General features: G+C 32.6%; 4 protein-coding genes across 6 annotated transcripts; all 4 read right to left on the bottom strand.

Annotated features, from left to right (window-relative positions):
• Positions 1-29: 29 nt before the first annotated feature.
• LOC18011721 (ribulose-phosphate 3-epimerase, chloroplastic) lies at positions 30-2,556 on the bottom strand. 2 transcript variants are annotated; one of them, XM_006394449.2, is made up of 10 exons: positions 2,127-2,556; positions 1,703-1,817; positions 1,476-1,616; positions 1,267-1,380; positions 1,091-1,169; positions 893-1,002; positions 765-821; positions 600-669; positions 423-509; positions 30-277 (listed from the first exon to the last, which is right to left on the bottom strand). In XM_006394449.2, exons 1-9 carry the CDS (start codon positions 2,234-2,236, stop codon positions 460-462), a joined length of 846 nt encoding a protein of 281 aa, XP_006394511.1. In that variant the 5' UTR covers positions 2,237-2,556; the 3' UTR covers positions 30-277; positions 423-459. The 2 variants fall into 2 exon arrangements, 1 of the variants encoding a protein (XP_006394511.1); XR_002897625.1 differs by having other exon boundaries at positions 32-277; positions 392-509.
• Positions 2,557-3,312: 756 nt separating this feature from the next.
• LOC18011607 (serine, glycine and glutamine-rich protein) lies at positions 3,313-3,598 on the bottom strand. Its single transcript, XM_006394447.2, has one exon. It carries the CDS (start codon positions 3,577-3,579, stop codon positions 3,364-3,366), a length of 216 nt encoding a protein of 71 aa, XP_006394509.1. The 5' UTR covers positions 3,580-3,598; the 3' UTR covers positions 3,313-3,363.
• Positions 3,599-5,425: 1,827 nt separating this feature from the next.
• Positions 5,426-7,443, bottom strand: LOC18011606 (transcription factor MYB28). 2 transcript variants are annotated; one of them, XM_024151173.1, is made up of 4 exons: positions 7,300-7,440; positions 6,963-7,095; positions 6,744-6,873; positions 5,426-6,604 (listed from the first exon to the last, which is right to left on the bottom strand). In XM_024151173.1, exons 2-4 carry the CDS (start codon positions 7,093-7,095, stop codon positions 5,731-5,733), a joined length of 1,137 nt encoding a protein of 378 aa, XP_024006941.1. In that variant the 5' UTR covers positions 7,300-7,440; the 3' UTR covers positions 5,426-5,730. The 2 variants fall into 2 exon arrangements, with proteins under 2 accessions (XP_024006941.1, XP_006394507.1); XM_006394445.2 differs by having other exon boundaries at positions 6,963-7,443.
• Positions 7,444-16,089: 8,646 nt separating this feature from the next.
• LOC18011838 (NAC domain-containing protein 100) lies at positions 16,090-17,725 on the bottom strand. Its single transcript, XM_006394444.2, has 3 exons — positions 17,394-17,725; positions 16,974-17,251; positions 16,090-16,824 (listed from the first exon to the last, which is right to left on the bottom strand). The coding sequence occupies exons 1-3, from the start codon at positions 17,578-17,580 to the stop codon at positions 16,279-16,281; spliced, it is 1,011 nt and encodes a 336-aa protein (XP_006394506.1). The 5' UTR covers positions 17,581-17,725; the 3' UTR covers positions 16,090-16,278.
• Positions 17,726-19,588: the final 1,863 nt, after the last annotated feature.

Raw genomic sequence — 19,588 nt, 5'->3', positions numbered from 1 at the left:
AGTTTCTTGATTGTACCGACTTTTGGGCAAAAGACGAATGAAAATACTTTACTTTCCCACAGTAAAAAATACATATGTAACAGCTTATTTCTTATTACAGTGGTTCATTGCAAATGTATGAAATCTGCATATCCACAATCTACAAGACAATGGTACAGAAGAGTATAATAAATGATCTACTTTGAAACTGTTTTGATTCTTGTGGATTTTGTGGCGAATGTAATCTGGTGAATGGAAACAACATCTTGGTGGTCGTCTTTGACATTTTTAGCTTTTCCTGAAATAGATAGATATTGCAACTCAGAGACCAAAGGACATAGATAAAACCCAAAGAATTTTCGTTTTTGAGATTCAAATATGTGTATTGGAAGCAGAGTATTTAGATACTAACATGGATATTCAGATACGGCGAAATCACCAACCTAAGATTAACAGAGTCTTTTAGCTTGTTGCTTCACATTACACAGCCACAGCTTCTGGCTTCTTGCTGTTCTTGATTCCTTTTATAGCTGCACATTTTACAAACAAACAAGCAGAACCAGTGTTAGAATATTGTCCCTCTGGCTAAACTCAGAATTATAACGGTTTCGTGTCAATACCTTCTGCGTAGTCTTTAGCTCCAAACACAGCTGATCCAGCTACTAGAGCATTTGCTCCAGCCTCAATAACCTATTAAAACTCACAAAAAGATTCATGATCCAGAGATCTCTGTAGCAGTGAGATGTGAGTTAAAGATGAATCTCGGAAGAGTTTTCGAGCTTCACCTTGTATGCATTCTTTGGAGTGACACCACCATCAACTTCAATCCATGGGTTTACTCCCTAAACATACAAGACAATGCTTTAAGAAGAGAAGAAGCTTTCAACTCAGAGAGAAGTTACTGGATCGATACCTTTTCTGCACACATTTTTCTCAGATCCGAGATTTTCTTTACTTGGCTTTCGATAAAGCTCTGTCCACCAAACCCAGGGTTGACTGACATTATCAAGACCAGATCCACCACTGTTTCGAGTACCAAATGAGACTCAATGAGAAGAATCTAAATCATCTTCAGCTAAAGCAAGTGCAGACGTTGGGACAGAAAACTCACCATCCAAGACATATTCTATTGCACTCAGTGGGGTTCCAGGGTTTAGGACAACTCCAGCTTTAGCCCCTAAGCTTTTTATCTAGACAGCATTGCCGCAACACAAGGTAAGCTATTTTGTAAGAATACTTTACCAGAAGTAAATTTGAAGAAAGTGGAAGCTGGAGAAATAACAGTACTTGATTTACGGTGCGATGCAAATGGATGGTCGACGACTGCTCACAATGAACACTGACTATATCTGCCCCTGCTTTGATAAAATCCGGTACTCTCTGATCCGGTTCCACTATCATCTGGTTTTAAAAAAAATTCTTAAAATCAAAATGTGACTTGAAACATCAAGAAACCAGATTTATGGAGAGAGAGAAGAAAAAGGAGCAAGCTTTACAAGATGAACATCCAACGGAAGATCTGTAACAGGGCGCAAAGCATCAACCACGAGAGGTCCAATGGTGATGTTGGGAACAAAACGACCATCCATCACATCGACATGGATCCAATCACAGCCAGCCAGCTCCACTGCTTTTACCTGGAAGAAGCGAGAAAAGGGTAAATGAAGTCATTATACAGGAAACCTTGGAAGTAACTTTCAGAAGGAGAGCAAGCAACAAAAACCTGCTCGCCTAATTTGGCGAAATTAGCCGAGAGAATCGAGGGAGAAACAATGATATCACTTTTCGAGAACTTATCAACCCGAGCTGAGGCCTTCACAACACCATGAGTTTTCCTTCTGCAATAAAAAAGGTTACACATACCAAAGTGTGACTTGAGGATAACAGTGAATGCAAAATTGATTCTTATTATAGGAAAAATCACAAGCAGAAGCTCTCGAGATCAACATCTATATTATTGCAGCAACTGACAATGTTTACTCAAGCATACAATACAGTCTCACTGGATTTTCAATTCCAATCATCAAATTCAAGCCTAGAAGAAAAGAAGGGAGTTTTGTTCTGGGGACTTGAGAGAGAGAGAGAGAGAGAGAGAGAGAGAGAGAGAGAGAGAGAGAGAGAGAGAGAGCAGATAATTGATGATTTACCTGGAGAAAGTAAACAAATTGGGTTGGTAAAGAAGCGACCTTTGAGGCCTAAGACCAAATCCATTGACCTGGGTTGATGAACAACACAACGAAGCGGCTGAGCTCGACATGTCCGAATCCTAGATTCTATTATTCTTCAAGAGAGATTCAAGTTTCTCTCACTAGAATCGCGAAAGAGTTGGTGGGTTAGGTTAGTGAGAGAAACCCCGATCGTTCTATCTTTCTTATTTCCTCCTCTTCCCTCTTCTTCTTCTTCCTTCGTCTCTCAAACAATCTCTCCCTCTCAATTAAACCAACAAGAAATTCTCTTTTTTTCCGGGAAAAAGAAAAAAGGGAGAAAATCTGAATATCCGCCACGTGTGTTTACGGTCTCGTGGGCAACGCCTTCTTCTTCTTCTTCTGATCCAAAGCAGCTTATCTCAAATGGTTGGCTCCCTATTGCTGACTTGTAAATTTGGAAGCTATTTTTAAAGGTAAATACATGAAATAATAATATTTACATTATTTACTACAAATAAATAGAAAATAATTTTTTCTGACAAAAATAAAAAGATTCTTCTGTTTCAGTTTCAAAACTATATTTTTTTTAATGAATTCATTATAATTTATAACTTTTGATGAATTTGTGTTGTTATCTATATAATTAAACTTAACGTTAGTGTAAAGATACTGAACCTAAAAGAGCAAATTTTGTTTTAGTGAGAAACCAAGCAGATTTATGTCATCTTTATAGAAAATTTGTTATGATTCTATCACATGCTGCGTTTGTATTTGTATTATAAATTCTTTTTTTGGATGACTGGAGTCATCTTAAGACTTAAGGTATAATCCAAGACTAATATTCTAAGCCCAGAGAAATTTGAAGCTTTTTGGCCATTTATAACGTCCCATTAAAGACAGAAAGTAACCAAGCACATGTGTATTGATTAAGTGGAATACAAATTTGAAGAAGATGCGATTTCATGTCCATCTTTGAATATGTAAGTCTTAACCACTAAACCAAGCACTAATTTGGTTCATATTATTACCAATATTAACTTGTTGGCCCGCCGTGTTAAATTATTTTCATTGCCCATTAAACATTTCATGACGACTGGCGAGATTCAAACGAGCTTAACAAGGAATAACACAGATTATAAAGATATCAATCTCATTTATTCAATACATAATTAAACTTAATTGCATTTTATTAATTAGATAAGAAGATTCATGTTGCTTGTAATATCAAACAAACAAATCACTTCTTGCTTTGCCCACTGCCATGCAGATTACTAAAGTAGCCTTGAGGGTTACTCTCAAAACCACCTCTTGAGATGTAAGCACCGCCTTTGGACCACGGTGCTACCATATAACCTCCTCCTCCTCCTCCCCCGCCGGAGCTTTTTCCTCCTCCACCACCGCCACCACCACCACCGCTCTTTCCTCCACCGCTGCTGCCGCTTTTTCCACTCATTTTTCACCTGTTAATATGTTTCAAGAATTTGGAGGTTTGAGGATGGGTAAGGTTGGTGATTGAACATTGGCTATTTATAGAGAGAAAAACAGGGAGCCCATTTCGAATCGTTGGTCAAAAAATGAAGCTTCCCAAGATTACTGTAATCACTGCAATATTTAATTGATTCACATCACCTCGTAAAACTGTCTTTTTTTTGGTCAGACACCTCGTAAAATTGATTAATATCGAGTTACATTTACAAAATGGTTACCATTTATTAACGGGTTGAATAAATCCAACGGCTCTCCGCATTCGTTAGTCGCTAACTCTTTTAGGCTTATAAGCCCATTAATATTGGGCTTAACTATTTTGTGTAGATGGTCCTATATTTTGAGTTGTTTCTGTGGCTTATCTATATTTTGAGTTGTTTCTTCAAACGATTAAGGGAGTACTGTATATGGGTGTAATGGGTTCGATTAGAATTCTAAAAGAGCAATGCTAGAAATGTAACCCTATTAAAAAAAATAGTGGCTTGCGGCCTATAACATTATTTTTGCAAGTTGATAACCTGTACATAAAATTAAAAGAATGATCTTACTTTAGATTAAATGCGCCTGTCGACAAAAAAGAAGAAGATTAAATGCGCCCAATTTTTTTTCTTAAAAATACAGTTATATTATTGGTTAACATTACTTATCTATAAATTATTTGCAAAATTTGTTAACTAATTATAACTCCTAAGCCTAGAAGTATATAAGCCATTATAATTTTGTAAATAAAGTTGTAAATAATCTATAAATAAATAGATATAACCAAAACAAATACCGTAAAAATATAGAATAACTAATCATTCGTGGACGATGGTGGAATTCTCATATGAAGTGTGGGATGATAAAACGTAGTGATCATGGAAAGAGTCGATCGACGACGTGAGAGACACATGGCACGAATGGGGTCGAGTGCGTGATGATTTGCTCTTGCAGATTGGCATTGTTTTGTGCCTCTTTGTAAGATCATAAGGGCATTTTTTACAATTGATTAAAAACAAAAATCATTGAGGGGATGAGTGGGTCAAAAGGCCATTTACAAATAGTGAGTGGGGCTTTATTATTTGTCAAACAAAAAAAAAAACTTTAACAAAATCTTATCGCCTTTTTCTCTATTTGGAAATAGTAAGCGAATTAAGATATCAAATCATGTTTCTAAGAATTATTGTATTTTCATGATCATTTAAATAAAGGGAAAAATAAAATATAATGTGTAATATATTGAAATGAGGAAATGAAAAATCATATTAAAAGAAAAAGAAAATTATGAATCGAAGAATCAGAAGGTGATTGTGCTGTAATAGTAGTATTCTGGAATATTTTTTAGCACTTAAATACTTTGATAGTAGGTTTGTATTATAATACAAATCAATTACATGATTATTATGTCTAAAAACAAGTTTTTTCGGGTCATAAATCCAGTTATCTGCTTCACCTCTTGATCTTTAACGTTCATCTAAATTGTTTATGGACCACAAAGATACACTTTTGTTGAGACGTCTTTTTCGTTTGAGCATTTTCTTTTAAAATTTATACTATATTTATATCATTATTTTGAAAATTTCTTATTTATTGTTACACAGTATATCGAAAAAAAAAAGAATGTTGTGGTCGGCTCAAATCCAACGAAAGGTACCACCACCTTCATGCCATAGAAAGTTGGAAAGACTAAATGATTTATGTAAAAAGAAGAGCATGAAAACCAAAAAAAGAGCATGATTGATGATTCCAATGAACTTTAACAAAAAAGATAAACGAAAAATGATTATAATGGGCGCTGTTATGAAATAAGTACGATGATATAAAACAAGCTTTTATTATAAAAAATAACACTTATAAAACATCGTGGCCCGCACAAATCAATTACCAATTGATCCGCGAAGTTAATTACATGCATGGTTCTCAGTGTCAGAGAAATTAGGTACCCTAATTGGAATCCTGATATTTATTCTTCTTCAGGAATCCTTATAACATCATATAAACCCCAAACTTAGGATAAATAACCACTAGATCTTGGACATATATACTAAAAACCCAAATAAGAAATAAATACATAACTTCTCGTTCAGGCAAGTTTCAAATATATAATAGTTTTGAAACCTTTCTGTTTGGATATGAAGATTCATATGAAATGCTTTTCGAGGGATTCTGATTCGGCGTCATATATAAAATCAGCATGGTCAATAAGATAATTTGACCAACCCTCCAAGTTACCAGTCATATTGTCTTGATCATCAACGCTAGTTGATGAGACTTCTTGGGAAACATCGGACATAAGAAGATCATGACCATACTCGACATTCATGATATTAATATTGTTCTCCTCGTTGTGGTTATCTCCTCCGAGTTTTTCGAGAAAATGTGAGAAATCGTAACCCTGCGCGTCCATGCCGAGATCAGAAGTAGCATTGATCTCATGTTCGGGGTACAAAGATGATTGGGAGAAGGGATCGAATCCGGCGAGAGTATTTGTCAGGGATGCATTAGAATTATCCTCTTCACTGCGAATCTGCTCAGAGAAGCCATTAAAAAAGCTTGTATGTGATATCGTAGTAGCACTCAAGCTACCTTCCATGGAAGCAGACAGTATATCTTTGATGGAAGTGGCCTTGGCCGCAACTTTGTTCAAAAGCCTTGATGTAGAACTCGATTTCTTAAACCGTTTCTTGCAACCCAAGGAACCGTCCTGAACCGGTGTCCAAACATTGCTGGTAATCTCGGACACCTCAGAAACCGTGTTGAAACCAGAGGTAGGAGGACGAGACAGGGACGGCATTGAGCTCGACCGAGAGTATTGCTTGTCGGAACTAGATGCAGCCAGGGAATGCAAATTCTCAGGCGGCGTGGTAACAGTAGGGTTGGAACTAGAAGCTATTGGCTTGTGCGTCACGGGATCAAGACCTTGTTCGACCAAACGTTTTTTGAGATGCGTGTTCCAGTAGTTTTTGATCTCGTTGTCTGTTCTTCTAGGTAAATGTCTCGCTATGACCGACCACCTAACGGCAAGAAGAGAGATTAACTGAGAGATCAAAGATGCCGATACTAAAATAATGATCGTATCTTCCTTAAACTAATATGAAACTCTTTATTATGCATGTCAATATTCGTGCATATATATAAACGGTATAAACGTACTTGTTACCACGAGAAGCATGAAGCATGATGATAATCTGTTCCTCCTCTGAACTAAACTCGCCTCTTTTGATCTCCGGTTTTAGGTAGTTAGTCCATCGCAGTCTACAACTCTTTCCACACCGTTTCAACCCTAAATAACACCATATTCATGATCACAACAATTTCATACAACAAAACAGTAAGTAAGCATGTAGAGATTTTAATTAATAGGATATTAACCAGCTTTTTGGGGAATGTCGCGCCAGCCTCCTTCACCGTGTTCGTGAATGTAAGAGATAAGTTTCTTGTCTTCCTCGGTGGTCCATGCCCCTTTCTTCAGCCCTTCTCCGACACAACATGGCTTTCTTGACATCTTTTTTACGATATAAACACTAATGAGTAAAATTTCATATAAACCTCTCACCAACACCCAACAAATAATTAAAAAAAAAAAGCTTCAGAAAAGTAAAATTTTAAAGGATTTTTTTCTAACAAGTTAAGAAAGAAATAGATCTGTTGATGAGAACTCTGATGCATCTGAATATGAGACTAATCGAGAAACGCTCTTGGGTCTTACCCACAGAGCTGCTGGGTGTTTTCATGTTTTTTTCTTGCAGACTCTAATTCTTTTATTTTTTCTTTCTATTCTTGTAATAATACGACTCTAAAGATCAGAATCAAGATAAGCTTATGAAGAAGAGCCAAGAGACATGAATTGTGTGATAGTGGTGAGCTTACTAGCTATACTCCTCTATATATACACGCGCGTACGTACTCATAATTAATGTTATAGATATTTTTGGGAAGTATGGATTCTTTTAATAGAAATATTTTTTTTTGCCAAACCTTTAAATATATTTATTTGTTAACGGAACGCTCGTAATTCTTTTGAACAAGAACAATGTCTGCAAATCGATACTGTAAATTACTAGTTTTTAATATATATAAATATATATATATATATATATTTATTTTGAAGTATAATGTTTAGGAAAATGCATTTTGGCACTGGATGAAATTAAATTTATAAGACCTAAATGTAGGAGATTCTTACATATTCAATTACCATAGGAAATCAAATTGGAGCTGGTTTGAAAATATTAAATTAAATTATTTATTGAATTGAACGAAAGATCCAATGAGGAGTGGTCCGCGATGAAGAGTTAAAACTTAAAAGTATCCATAAAATTATTAGGTAAAAAGGAAATCCATATGAGTAAAATAAAATATTTAACTTTTATTGATATATTATGTTCAAAACATGTGTATGTTTAAATATTGGTTATTTGGCTTACATCAATAATATAATTAAATCTAACTTTACAAACGCCAAAATGCGGAAACAAATCGTGTCCTGGATACTAAAGCTTTTATTAAAAAAAAGCGGGAAAGTAATAGGCATTATTGTTGATCATTGAGAATTGAAGAGATATTGTAACATCACGTGTTATTTTCAACGTAGGTCCAATTTGTTTGCCACGTTTGCGTTGTTGTCATGTCCTATTATTGTTCGTCTCTTACCACCTCTCCCATATTCTCATTTTACTTCTCTAAAATTTTATTAGCTTAAACATAAAAGAACTTTTTATTTACTTTGATTCTCTTTATGCCTCTTCGGGGCTCTGTACGTAAAATTTTAACGAGTTTGGAGCCCACTTTGATGATCGTTTTTCCAATGCTTAATTTGTGATCGGATAATTCATAGAGCCATAGAGGAGTCCTTGATTCTAGTCAACCAACTTGTATCCCTAAGATCCGCTCGTTCTATATGTCAACAAACATAGATGGTCCCACAACATGCTTTACTTGCTGTTGGTTCTTAATAATTATTCTAATGTCCCTTGGGCTAAAACAATTTGGTGCAAGCATCATCTTTCCAAATATGTTTTTCTAACTTTTGGTCACATATTGTTGGTTTCTTCTAGGTATTGGGCTGATCTCATAGAACCTTACGCCTCAAAACTCCGTTGAGAGATCTTTACAATCGTTTTTTTTTTGTGAACCACTTTGCTTCAAAATCATTTTTTTTTTGTGTGAACCTATTTTAATGACGTTTGTTTTCTTTGTATATATATACTCGGACGAGTTGCTTTATGGGGTTCATTTGCCTATCATGCACTCAATTGTCAATACCCTCCATTCTATGTCTCAATTCTTTTCGACAATATATTTATTCCTTCATGCTGTCACTCTTGTTTTATTACGGTCGACAATTTTTATACCAATATACTTTTTGTATATTAATCACCACATCACACGAAGTTGATCTTCTTTTTGTTTACCTTTATATCGTGATTAAACACTTCTTCACGCCAAATATTATACTTTCGTTCTCAAAGCCACTACTGATTCTGAATCCGGACGTAGAGTTAGGCTTAGGGCTCATTAATAAGTTAATATAACGCTATTAAATTGCAAGTATCGGAATTTAACTGGATTTTTAATCAGTGGAAACATTTCATTCCACTCTGTATATTGCGACATGAAGAAGATATGCATATACAAAAAAAAAAAAAAAAGATATGCATATACAGTACTCAAATAGTACACTTATAAATATTGGCTGATATTATTTAATTTGTTAATCTTGTAGGGGAAAGTAAGTAACAAATATTTTTTACTAATTAAGTAAATGACGATCATTTCTAGTGATATTATAAGTATTTTATACAATATTACGACAACCAAACTGAGTTGCATTTTTTTAACAACAACCGATTTAGTTAGTCTGTTGGACTATTAAATCGTAATTCGTATGCATCATATGGTATGCATCTTGTATATATTATTTATAATCTGTTTGGTTCATGATTTATTAGTCATGGAAATAATATTTAGATTTGAATAAAACATAAGAATTTTAAACCATGAGTTTATGTAATAATTGTTACAAAAAAAAAGTTGATGTAATAAAGAACTTCAGCCATTCTTTTGGGACCATGTAGCTAAGGCCCAAACGTGGGAAACGACCACTCACCCCAAAAAAAAAAAAAAAAAAAACTGATGAAGCATTTCTTTACATTAAACATTTTAGAAGATGTAACTAATTTTTTATACTAATAAGAAAGGAATATTTTCGACTTTTCTTTCGAAAGGGATTTAATGACTGATTTCAGTTGCTGTCAGATGTGGTCTCAATTAGTTTTTCTTTCAAATAATTGGTATCAGAAAATGTCTTGCGCCATGCGATGATTATGTATCATTCTTCCACTATCGAGTAATAAAAAAAATTTCGTATTATAAATAATCGAATTAAAAAGTATATTTCTGAAAATATGTTGAAATACATCGGACTCAGTGGAAACTATGAAAGAATATCCTTTTTACAAATAGTAACTCTCCTTTCCCATTTTCCCGGAAACGAATGAAATGATGGAAGAAAAAACAATACTTCACCACTGTTTTTCTCCAGTAAAAGTTGTCATTTTCGTGATTAATCCGACCTGACTAACTATTTCATAATTTTTGTGGAGAAAACAGGATAAGAATTAGAAAGAGAAGGACCCGGCATTTGATAAAACTTTATGATTTCATATACGACAGCTTCTATAGGTACATTGTAGTATAAAATTTGACGTAAGTAGATTTTAAACAGGTTTTTCTTTCAAGATTAGTCCAGGTTTGTTTAATGTTAGTATGTTACATTTCTTCATCAACTTTCAACAAGTTTAGTTAGACACATAATAACTGTTGTGTATTTCTTGTGAACACTATCCTTGACATAGGGACATATTCACCCCTTTTGGTTTATTCAAATTGCAGAAATATGAACTTCCAATAATATATTCACAATTAGTAAATTTGTCTTGTTTTTAAAAAGTTATAGTGAATTTGGACTGGCTAATAAAGACCACACAACGAAGAGCTCTTTTTGAGATAAAAACAAAAAATGAAAAGCAATGAAATGATGGAAGGTGGGGGCTACTCTATGGTAAGATTCATGTGGATCTCTACTCTTCGCCTTTTTCTAAATCTTAATTAAATATAGGCTCACATTTTTCTTGCTAACTAAATGTATTATGTTTGTTTATCTTCTTCTTTTTGAGGTCTAATGTTTGTTTATCTTACAAGAATTTTAGTTATGATTTTAAAATCTTTTAATATTTAACTTTAAGATTTGGTACACGAGATAACAAGATGATAGTGGTCTATATTGGATACTCTCTCGAAGAAAACGAATCCAAGTACAAATGAAAGATATGAAGAAGTCAGATAATCGTTTTCTTCAATAAAGTATCTATATGGATTTCCTCCCATATATATATATACTTGGTGTGTGTATAATCCTCTGTTTGTACGGCTAAATTAAATGTATTAAATCATCTAATAAAATAAGAAAGCGTTTCTTGTACGTGTTTCTAATATAAAACAAATAGAACAGAACTTGATTGGTGTAGATTAGAACATGTTAATAATATTTGAAGTTATCCACATGTGGTTAATTTCTTCAACGTACGGGACATAATATTTTTTTAGTTCGAGTCCAATATTACGATATATGTTCGACTTCACTTTTTTTTTCCGACTTCACCACTGTTACATTTGGAGACTGATTAATATTTTATAGATTCGCGACAACTACAAATTATTTATGAGTATTAATTAACGTTTGGTTCGAAGTTTAGTGTTTAAAAAGATAATATTATATGTGATAACAATACCTGACGTATTTTCTTTCATGTCTGAGAATTTTAAGTTTTGTGTGGTATCACTTTGTTTGGGCATTTTTAGGATGTATTTTTTGGTGCTTTCAAAGTATTTGATATCATGATATGTCTCAGCCTTTAGGTCTTACGCATTTACGCACGAAAAATGATGCATGCAGACTTGAATTAGACCAAACACTTACTGTCGAGCAAGATGATCGAGCAAACTATTAATCGGCTACTACTAATGCTTTTTGGAGTGACTGTGACGCAGCGAAATATTACTTCCAAGTATTTTATATCATTTATTTTCATTAATTTAGATAATTTCCTATATATTTTTATAAAGTATTTCAAGATTTCAAAACTTATTTATAATAAAGTCGTTTAGATCTAAAATTGTATTCAGTTTATGGTGTAATTAATGAAATTGAGAGTACTCTCTATATCTTTCGTATTTTTGGTATTCGACTATTCGTTCGAACCATTTAAACATATTATTTATGAAATTGATAATTCCCATTTTAGTTTGAGTGTGAATAGTATCATGATTAGATTTTGGGGCAATACAGGAAATTGATAAATTGTTGGTGTATTAGATTAGATGATGATAAGGGTAAGTCTTTTATCTAAGCCTTTAATGCTATAAATAGTTTGATCACATTAGCTAAGATCTTTTTTTTAGAATAATCTAATAAATAGTAGTTTAGATCTTTTAAACATCAAACGTGTTTGATGAAAAACTAACTTCAGATGAGCCTTGAAACTAAAAAAATTAAAAATAAAAACTTTAGGTGACCAATATCTTGGCCAATGAGAGTTATGTTAGGATAAGTTATGACCTTAATCGGTTTGGTTCGTTCCTCCAAAATTACTACCTCTCACTTAACTATGTGTTTGTGGATTAGTAGTTTGGATGATTAAAGCAACTCCGCTTAAATGATACTAGTATAATATAAATATATTTTTTACCATTTTAGGTAATTAATTAAAGGGCTGGTTAGATAGAAAAAAAGTCGTAGAAATTTTAATTTATTTTCACCAGTCATATTTTAGCTTTGCACAATACTAAAAAATACTCCTATACATTCTAAAAACCAGAATATATATATATATATAGTTACCACAATAATATAATATTAATATGGCTGTAACTTTTTTTAATACATGACAATTATCCTACCCTCAAAATTTATAAGTAACAAGTTTGAAGACAAATACATACAAAGACAACCACTATCAAATTGACCCCTGAAATATGTGATTGTATATATATTTCTTGTTGTCTGTTACATAATCATCAAAAGTACTGATTTTATTATATTATTATAAATGACGATCATAGTGAACATTTGATGACTTGAAGGGCTCGTGTATAAGAAGCATGAAGAAGACGATTGATATCCGTGTTACTTGACTTTTGTTTTGCGTGGGTAGATTCAACGTAAAAATCGCTAGACTCGGTTATATATATTGGGCTTTTATTGGACCTAATTTCTACGTTACAGTTCTTGATTCTTGTATATGAAGGTAGGATCCATTATTAGTACAAAATAGGTCCACTTAGATGGTTTACATACAAGAGACAACAAGAAGAAGAGACGAGCAGATGGTTTTTGGTTTAGATTGTTAATAGTTTTGTTCAATCATGGTTAACTCCAGTTCAAGATGAGGCCTATTGGTTCCCAAAACAAACAGTGGACATATATAGACTAGAATAATTGGGAATTTAAAAATCGTAAACTACTAAGACTGTGAACTGCATACAAACTTCTAAAATCAATAATATTTTAATGGTTATAAGTAATTTAATCAATGCTCATAAACCTTTCACATCCACATTTGATATCGAGAAATTTGGAGTATTATAAGATATAATTACAATATAACGAGAAAATTATATATATTCCAAGAATTAAATAACAAGGAGATTTTCTCTTAAAAAATAAAATAGTTGAGGGGGGAAATGGAAAACAAAAAAAGAAAAAGAAAAAAGGAGAAAAGAAGAAGAGAAATGTTTAAAAAGATGGGTTAAGGAAGATGTCGTGTGGGACTCAATTTAATTCATTTCTAGTTTATGATCATACCATCACGTGCCTCTCCCAACTCTTCTCGCCTTTTGTTTGGTAATTCGAAGTGTGTCATAAATAAAGGATAGAGATCATTATTATTTACATCCGATTTTAAAAAATAAATTTAGATGTTCATATGGTTATATAATACCTTTCAATAAACATCAGTGAACCATTCTAAGCCAGATAGTGATTCGCAGAGTTTATACTCGATTTGGTGACTGTTGTGATGATATTTAGATTTATGAGTGTTCACCCCGTAATTTTTTACCAAGTAAAACAATATGATCATCAAAATTTTGTAATTAACTTAGAATACCACAAGTTGTAGTTTCAAAAATACTACAACTTTTAGATTTATAAAGGACTATGAAACGTTAAACAAGAGTTCCTAAATCACTTAGTTTAAAAAGAAAATTATGGCCATTTTAAACCTTAAACTTAGAGTTCAAGTCTAATTCAATATTTCGTAGTATTTTTAGAAAACAAAGCATAACATATAATATTAATAGAATTTCTCTTATAGAATTACAACTTTACAATTTATTTATCGAGTCTTCAGTCTAGAGGTATGTTAGTTAGATAAACCGCAAATCTTTATACCAAATAATTATTATTTTAAAAAACTTGTGAAAAGATCCATATAGTTTGTAATAATTACATATCGAGTCGTCAACAACTTAACTATCGTAAATTAGTACGCCAAAAAACTATCGTAAATTAGCTATCTACAAAATTAATGATCTCAATGGTTTTACTGAGAGTGATTGTTAGTTGTTACAATACATCAATTAAAGTTTGACGACTGATTGCATAGTCATCACTAGTTTACATTGTGTAATATATAAAAGCATGTCCATTGAAGTTTTTAAAGAATTGGTTAAGGGTTTTTTAAGCATTTTTGGATTAAAAAAATTAAAAAAGGCCCAATCGTTTAGGATCGGTCCTTGCAAAAAAAAATTATGAACCGATTTTTAGAGGGTTTCATACACCAAGTGTCAGCACAATATTGTATGGCTTCTAAAAAGAGGATTTTATTGGGATAAAAAATTTTGCGATCATTCTCTCTCTCCATCGCAGACATCACCAATGGAGGAGGAAAAGCATGAGAGTTTGAGTTTCCCTAATGTACATAGTCTAATGATTTTATATATTGGAGCTTAAGAATATATGATGTCTTTTCTTAAAGGAAATATATATCTATATATATATGTATATGTGACGAATGAAAAGAATACTTTTAAACTATATAAAAAGAATATCTATAAATAAAAGATGTGAGTTGAACAAAAAATAAAAATAAAAGATGGGCTACGTAATATATATAGAGAATACACAAAAATTTCTCTTTATCAAAATACACACAAATTTCAAGCATCACGCATAACAGCTTTATAACGGAATGGATTCGTCACGGGACGAATGCAAAAGGGATTTGAGAAAATGTGCCAAGTATAAACATTTCAAAAATTAACTACTAAATATAAAATATATAGAGTTATCCTTATTAGGATTATCTATGCATAGTAAATACACCTAAAATTTTAGATAATATTACTAGACCTATTTAATAATAAAAATATACATAAATATTACATATGATATTTTGAACCTTGAATAAATTATATTATTGTATATTCTATTTTTCCTCACATCTTTTCTCTAGTAGTATTAGAAATGAAATACTTTTAAAACTCTACTAATTGATACGTTACGTGAATTTAGGTTTTATGTTCATGGAAATTGTGTTTCACTTTACACATTCCCATAAATTTTATAAATCACATGGGGGATGCCGGATGCACATATATAATATATACCGTATATTTATGTTTTTACAATATTATTATTACTAGTAGAAAATTCGAATTAGTGTCTAATTAGTAAAAAAAATATTGGTAAAATAATTAGTAAAACTTGAGGTGTTCTACGTCTCTAAGACTGTAAAGCCCAAATTGAGACTGGTTTCTAACAAGCAGCAGAAATGAATATATAACTCTTTTTTTTTTACATCTATTATAATGCAACTTATGAAAGCGTAAGTGAAAAAAAGAAAGAACGTTGATACTGAATTTTATACTCTTTTTCAACCAGCTTTTTGAGTTTTTTTTTTTCTTTTACAAAAACAAATTGCTGCTTGTTAGAAAAAAAAAAAAAAAGTTTTGCTATGAATGTGAATACCATGGTAACCGGTCCCAAAAAATATACATTGATTATAAAATCGCTAAGATACAAAATATGTAGCTTCGATAAACAAATTAAAAGACCTGCTTTAATAGAGAGATACGCGGGTCTATTTGAATTATATATAAAAATTTAAAATATATGTAATGTGCTTATTCTTTTCTTCATTTATAATCTTGTTCAAGAATTTAGTTATTAATGTACATGGTTTCAACTGTTATTACTTATTACCTAGACTATATGCTACTATGTTAGTTTCATATTAGACTTCTATATTCACCAACTAATATAAACATGTAAACCTTTTAAGAATGACCTTCACATTTCCAAGACTTTCAACTTCAAATGTCAAAAGTCAAAACAGCAAAAACAAACCAATGGCAAAAGGGAAACAAGACTTTTAAGATGTATCTATAGATAGATATTCATTAATTATGATTTTTTTTTTTTCTGACATCACCCAGTAGACTCTCTTCTCTAGCAAGTAGCAAGTACCAAATTGTATTATAAATTTTCTTATGAGTATAATATGTAGTGGAAGTTGAGATGGTAATAATCTATACAAACTTTAACACACCACACTAAAAGGTGAAAAAAGTTTTCTTACTTTCTTTATGACAGTAAATTAGTGGACATGTGACTCTTGAATACTCTTCAGTAATTCCAGAAAGGTTCAAGATCAACCGGTCCAGCGGAGGAAGACGGATCTTCTTGAGCATCGAATTGTCTCTTACCGAATTCAAAATCGGAGGAAATATCGGTGTTCATGTCAGTAGAAACTGCGGTTTCTTGTGAGACACTCATCGTTTTGAGACTCTGTCCTCTGTTGTTATCAATCATAGTTTGTAGAACTGAATGTTCTTGAGCAAGAATCGGGCTTTGTAGATTACCGGAAACCTGGAGGGATTGAGTTTGGTAGAGTGGAATCCTGTGGAAAATGTCGGTTTGGATCGGGTTAAGAATAGAGCTGCTGAAACAATTGAGTATGGTTCCTTGGGTTTGATCAGTTTGGTTGGAGAAGCAGGGCACGTAGACCGGTTCTGTTTTGGTTTTATTGTTGTAAGGCGAAGAATCGGTTAAAGAAGGCAAAAGCGAAGGGCTAAAGTCGGTTCCGAGTGAACCGATTCGGATTAGACTCGAAATTGGGATCTTCTTCCCTCCAGCACTCTTCTGGAACACCCTGCATATCACCCATTCATTCTACACAACCCCAAAAACAAGACATCACAACAAGAGGGAAAAATCATTAAACTAAAGGAGAAGAGAAAAACAGGGGAAAAAAAAAAGACAGCAGAAACAGAGGATTTTAGATAGAGAAAACAGAGTAATTATTAGGGTTTCGGTTTAACCTTTGCGGTTTTAGGCAGATTATGGGCAGAGAGTTTCCCTTCAAGACGATACTCATGCATCACCCAATTTGTTTTCTGACCTTTAGGAGCTCTTCCTCTATAGAAAACAAGTGTCTTCTTCATCCCAACAAGCGATTTGCCTCGGTAAATCTCCTTATCCTTCCCGGTCGCCTTCCAATAACCGGCTTCAGTTGCCCGGTTAGTCCTCAAACCGGTTGGATACTTTCTGTCCCTCAAACAGAAAAAGTACCATTCTTTCTCACCCATTTTTGCCATCCCTTTATAAAGAAAGATTAAATTAAATAAGAAATCCCAAATTCAATTCCCAGCATCATTAGGTTTCAAGAAAAGACCAGTTTTGATTCAGACAGAGAGAATGTTAAAAACATGAGATCATGGATGGTGATCTTATAAACATACATGGTAACTCCCATGGCTCGGATTTGTTCAAATCAACTTCACCAATAGCTTTAGCTGAGAAAGTGACGTCAAGAACCTTCTTGTGGAGATAATGAGTAATGAGTTCTTCATCTGTTGGATGAAACCTGAACCCAGGAGGTAAATCCATCTGCTCTTCTTCTTTCTGAAACCCACAAAACGTCTCCATCTTTCTCCTCTCGACTAAGAAACCTTAAACCCTTCAAACAAACCTGAACTTTTCTTTAAAATATGGATTTCTTGATTTTTTTTTTTTTTGTATATAGATGGATTCAGATAATAATATTATGTGAATATATTTATAAATAGAGAGAGAAAACGATGAACAGCGAAGTTGGGGAGAAAGGTTAGGAAAAGAAAAGAGCCAAGTGAAACTATAAAGGCTGGAACTTTGAAGGAGTGGAGAAAAACAAAATTGCAATATTTCATTTTCTTAATTATAAGAAAATTACGTTAAAACGAATAATTTGTTTGTTTTAGAATTTGGCAAAAAAAAAAAAAGTATTTCCCCATTTTTTTGTGTGAGGAGAAAGATACGTAGTGTGTAACGCAACTTGGGTAGGTTGTTTCAGCACTTTCCACTTTTTTTAAAAAATACTCTTCTGAGCTTTTTAAATATTCGTAGGAATAAATTAAATTGAAAAAAACTATATTTGACTTTAACCAAAAAGGAACGGGATATTTTTGGATCGTTATAGGAGCTAGAAAATAAATAGATATTTGCGAAATTAACAGAGAACGGATAATTACGATTCTTTGAATCTAACGCATTAGGCATAGTTACTATAATTGTCATGAAAAGTACAACGAATGATCTTACGTCCGTTAAGTAATACAATGAATAATGACTATGTTTTCGAAAAATAAGTGAGAAAGAGAATAACTAACCATTTAGTATCGAATACTTATGGTGAAAACACTTTCGTCAGTGATTAGTGAATTATTTTAGAGTTAATGTTTTAGATATAGATTCTATAGCAAAGCCGTTAAAAATATATAGTTTTAGATGAATATGTATATTATAAACTATTCGCAAAATGCGTATTTAAATAGTATGTTGCAGTATCTTGTGTTAAGATAATGTTTACACGAATTTATTCGTCCGTTCCCAAAGAAGAATCAAGAAGGCATGATTTACGAATGATGTTTCTCCTGGCACCCTTATTGGTAACCTTGTTCGTCAGAATTGTTATCTTTATTACATTACAATTAGAAGAACCACTTAGAAAAGGTCAAATTAAGGAGAACTAACACATTTGAAACTTATTCTTTTAGAAAAGTTTTCTGTTTTAAAGACTGAAGTGCGTTCGGTTTTGTATTTTTTTTTGTTAAACAAGGTTTATGTTCGGTTTTGTATTTTTTTTATTTGGTACCAAATATTGGCATTTCAAGAGTGGATATTCGCCTAGATTGCCATTAGTTTAAAATATTGAAGGGCTATTAGTTTCAATAAAATTTATGAGGTATAGTTAGGAATCTAGCACATATTGCACATTTAAAATGGCGTACATACCTTTTTGTTTTTTGTGTGTTTTTTTTTTTTTAATTTCAATCTATTACTCATGAATTGTTGATTGACAAGAGTCACAAGACCTTAAGTGAGTTAGCGTAGTTTTACGGAAAATAGAACGCAATTTTTTTGGAACAACACCATCCCATATATCCCATTGCTATTTTTAAATAGATATTTTAGATAATTTAACTCAATAAAAAATAATTAAGCACCAAAATATCTCCACTTTTCATCTTTTGCGTAGTTGGGTTTCACCAAACAATTAAGATTGACACTCCACTCGGTTTACATTATAGAGCATAACCATTTCAAATTTTCAGCTGATGGAGGATCATCAATCCGTATATCGATTTAGGTTAAAAGGCCAAAAGACAAAAATTAGAAGGAAACATACCGATGGATGCTAACAACCCTAAAAGAAGTCGGAAAAGAAAGAGGCCAAGGAGGAGAACAGTCGTACTATCGTCTTGTATCGAGAAGATATTATATTTCGCTTGTAAGTACGTCATCACAATATGTATTACACTGACATATATACACACATATTTGACCCCCCTAAAAAAAAAACCTATTCTTGATAAAATATAAGTCATCAATGATCGTGATATATTGTTATTATGTATATAAATTAAAAATACCTTTTCTTCTTCATTCTTTTTTTTCG

This window comes from Eutrema salsugineum, unplaced genomic scaffold, assembly GCF_000478725.1.
Source record: "Eutrema salsugineum unplaced genomic scaffold, Eutsalg1_0 scaffold_6, whole genome shotgun sequence".
NCBI classification, from domain to species: domain Eukaryota; kingdom Viridiplantae; phylum Streptophyta; class Magnoliopsida; order Brassicales; family Brassicaceae; genus Eutrema; species Eutrema salsugineum.
The sequence above is the reverse complement of the archived record's forward strand: the minus strand, read 5'-3'. Positions and strand labels throughout refer to the sequence as shown.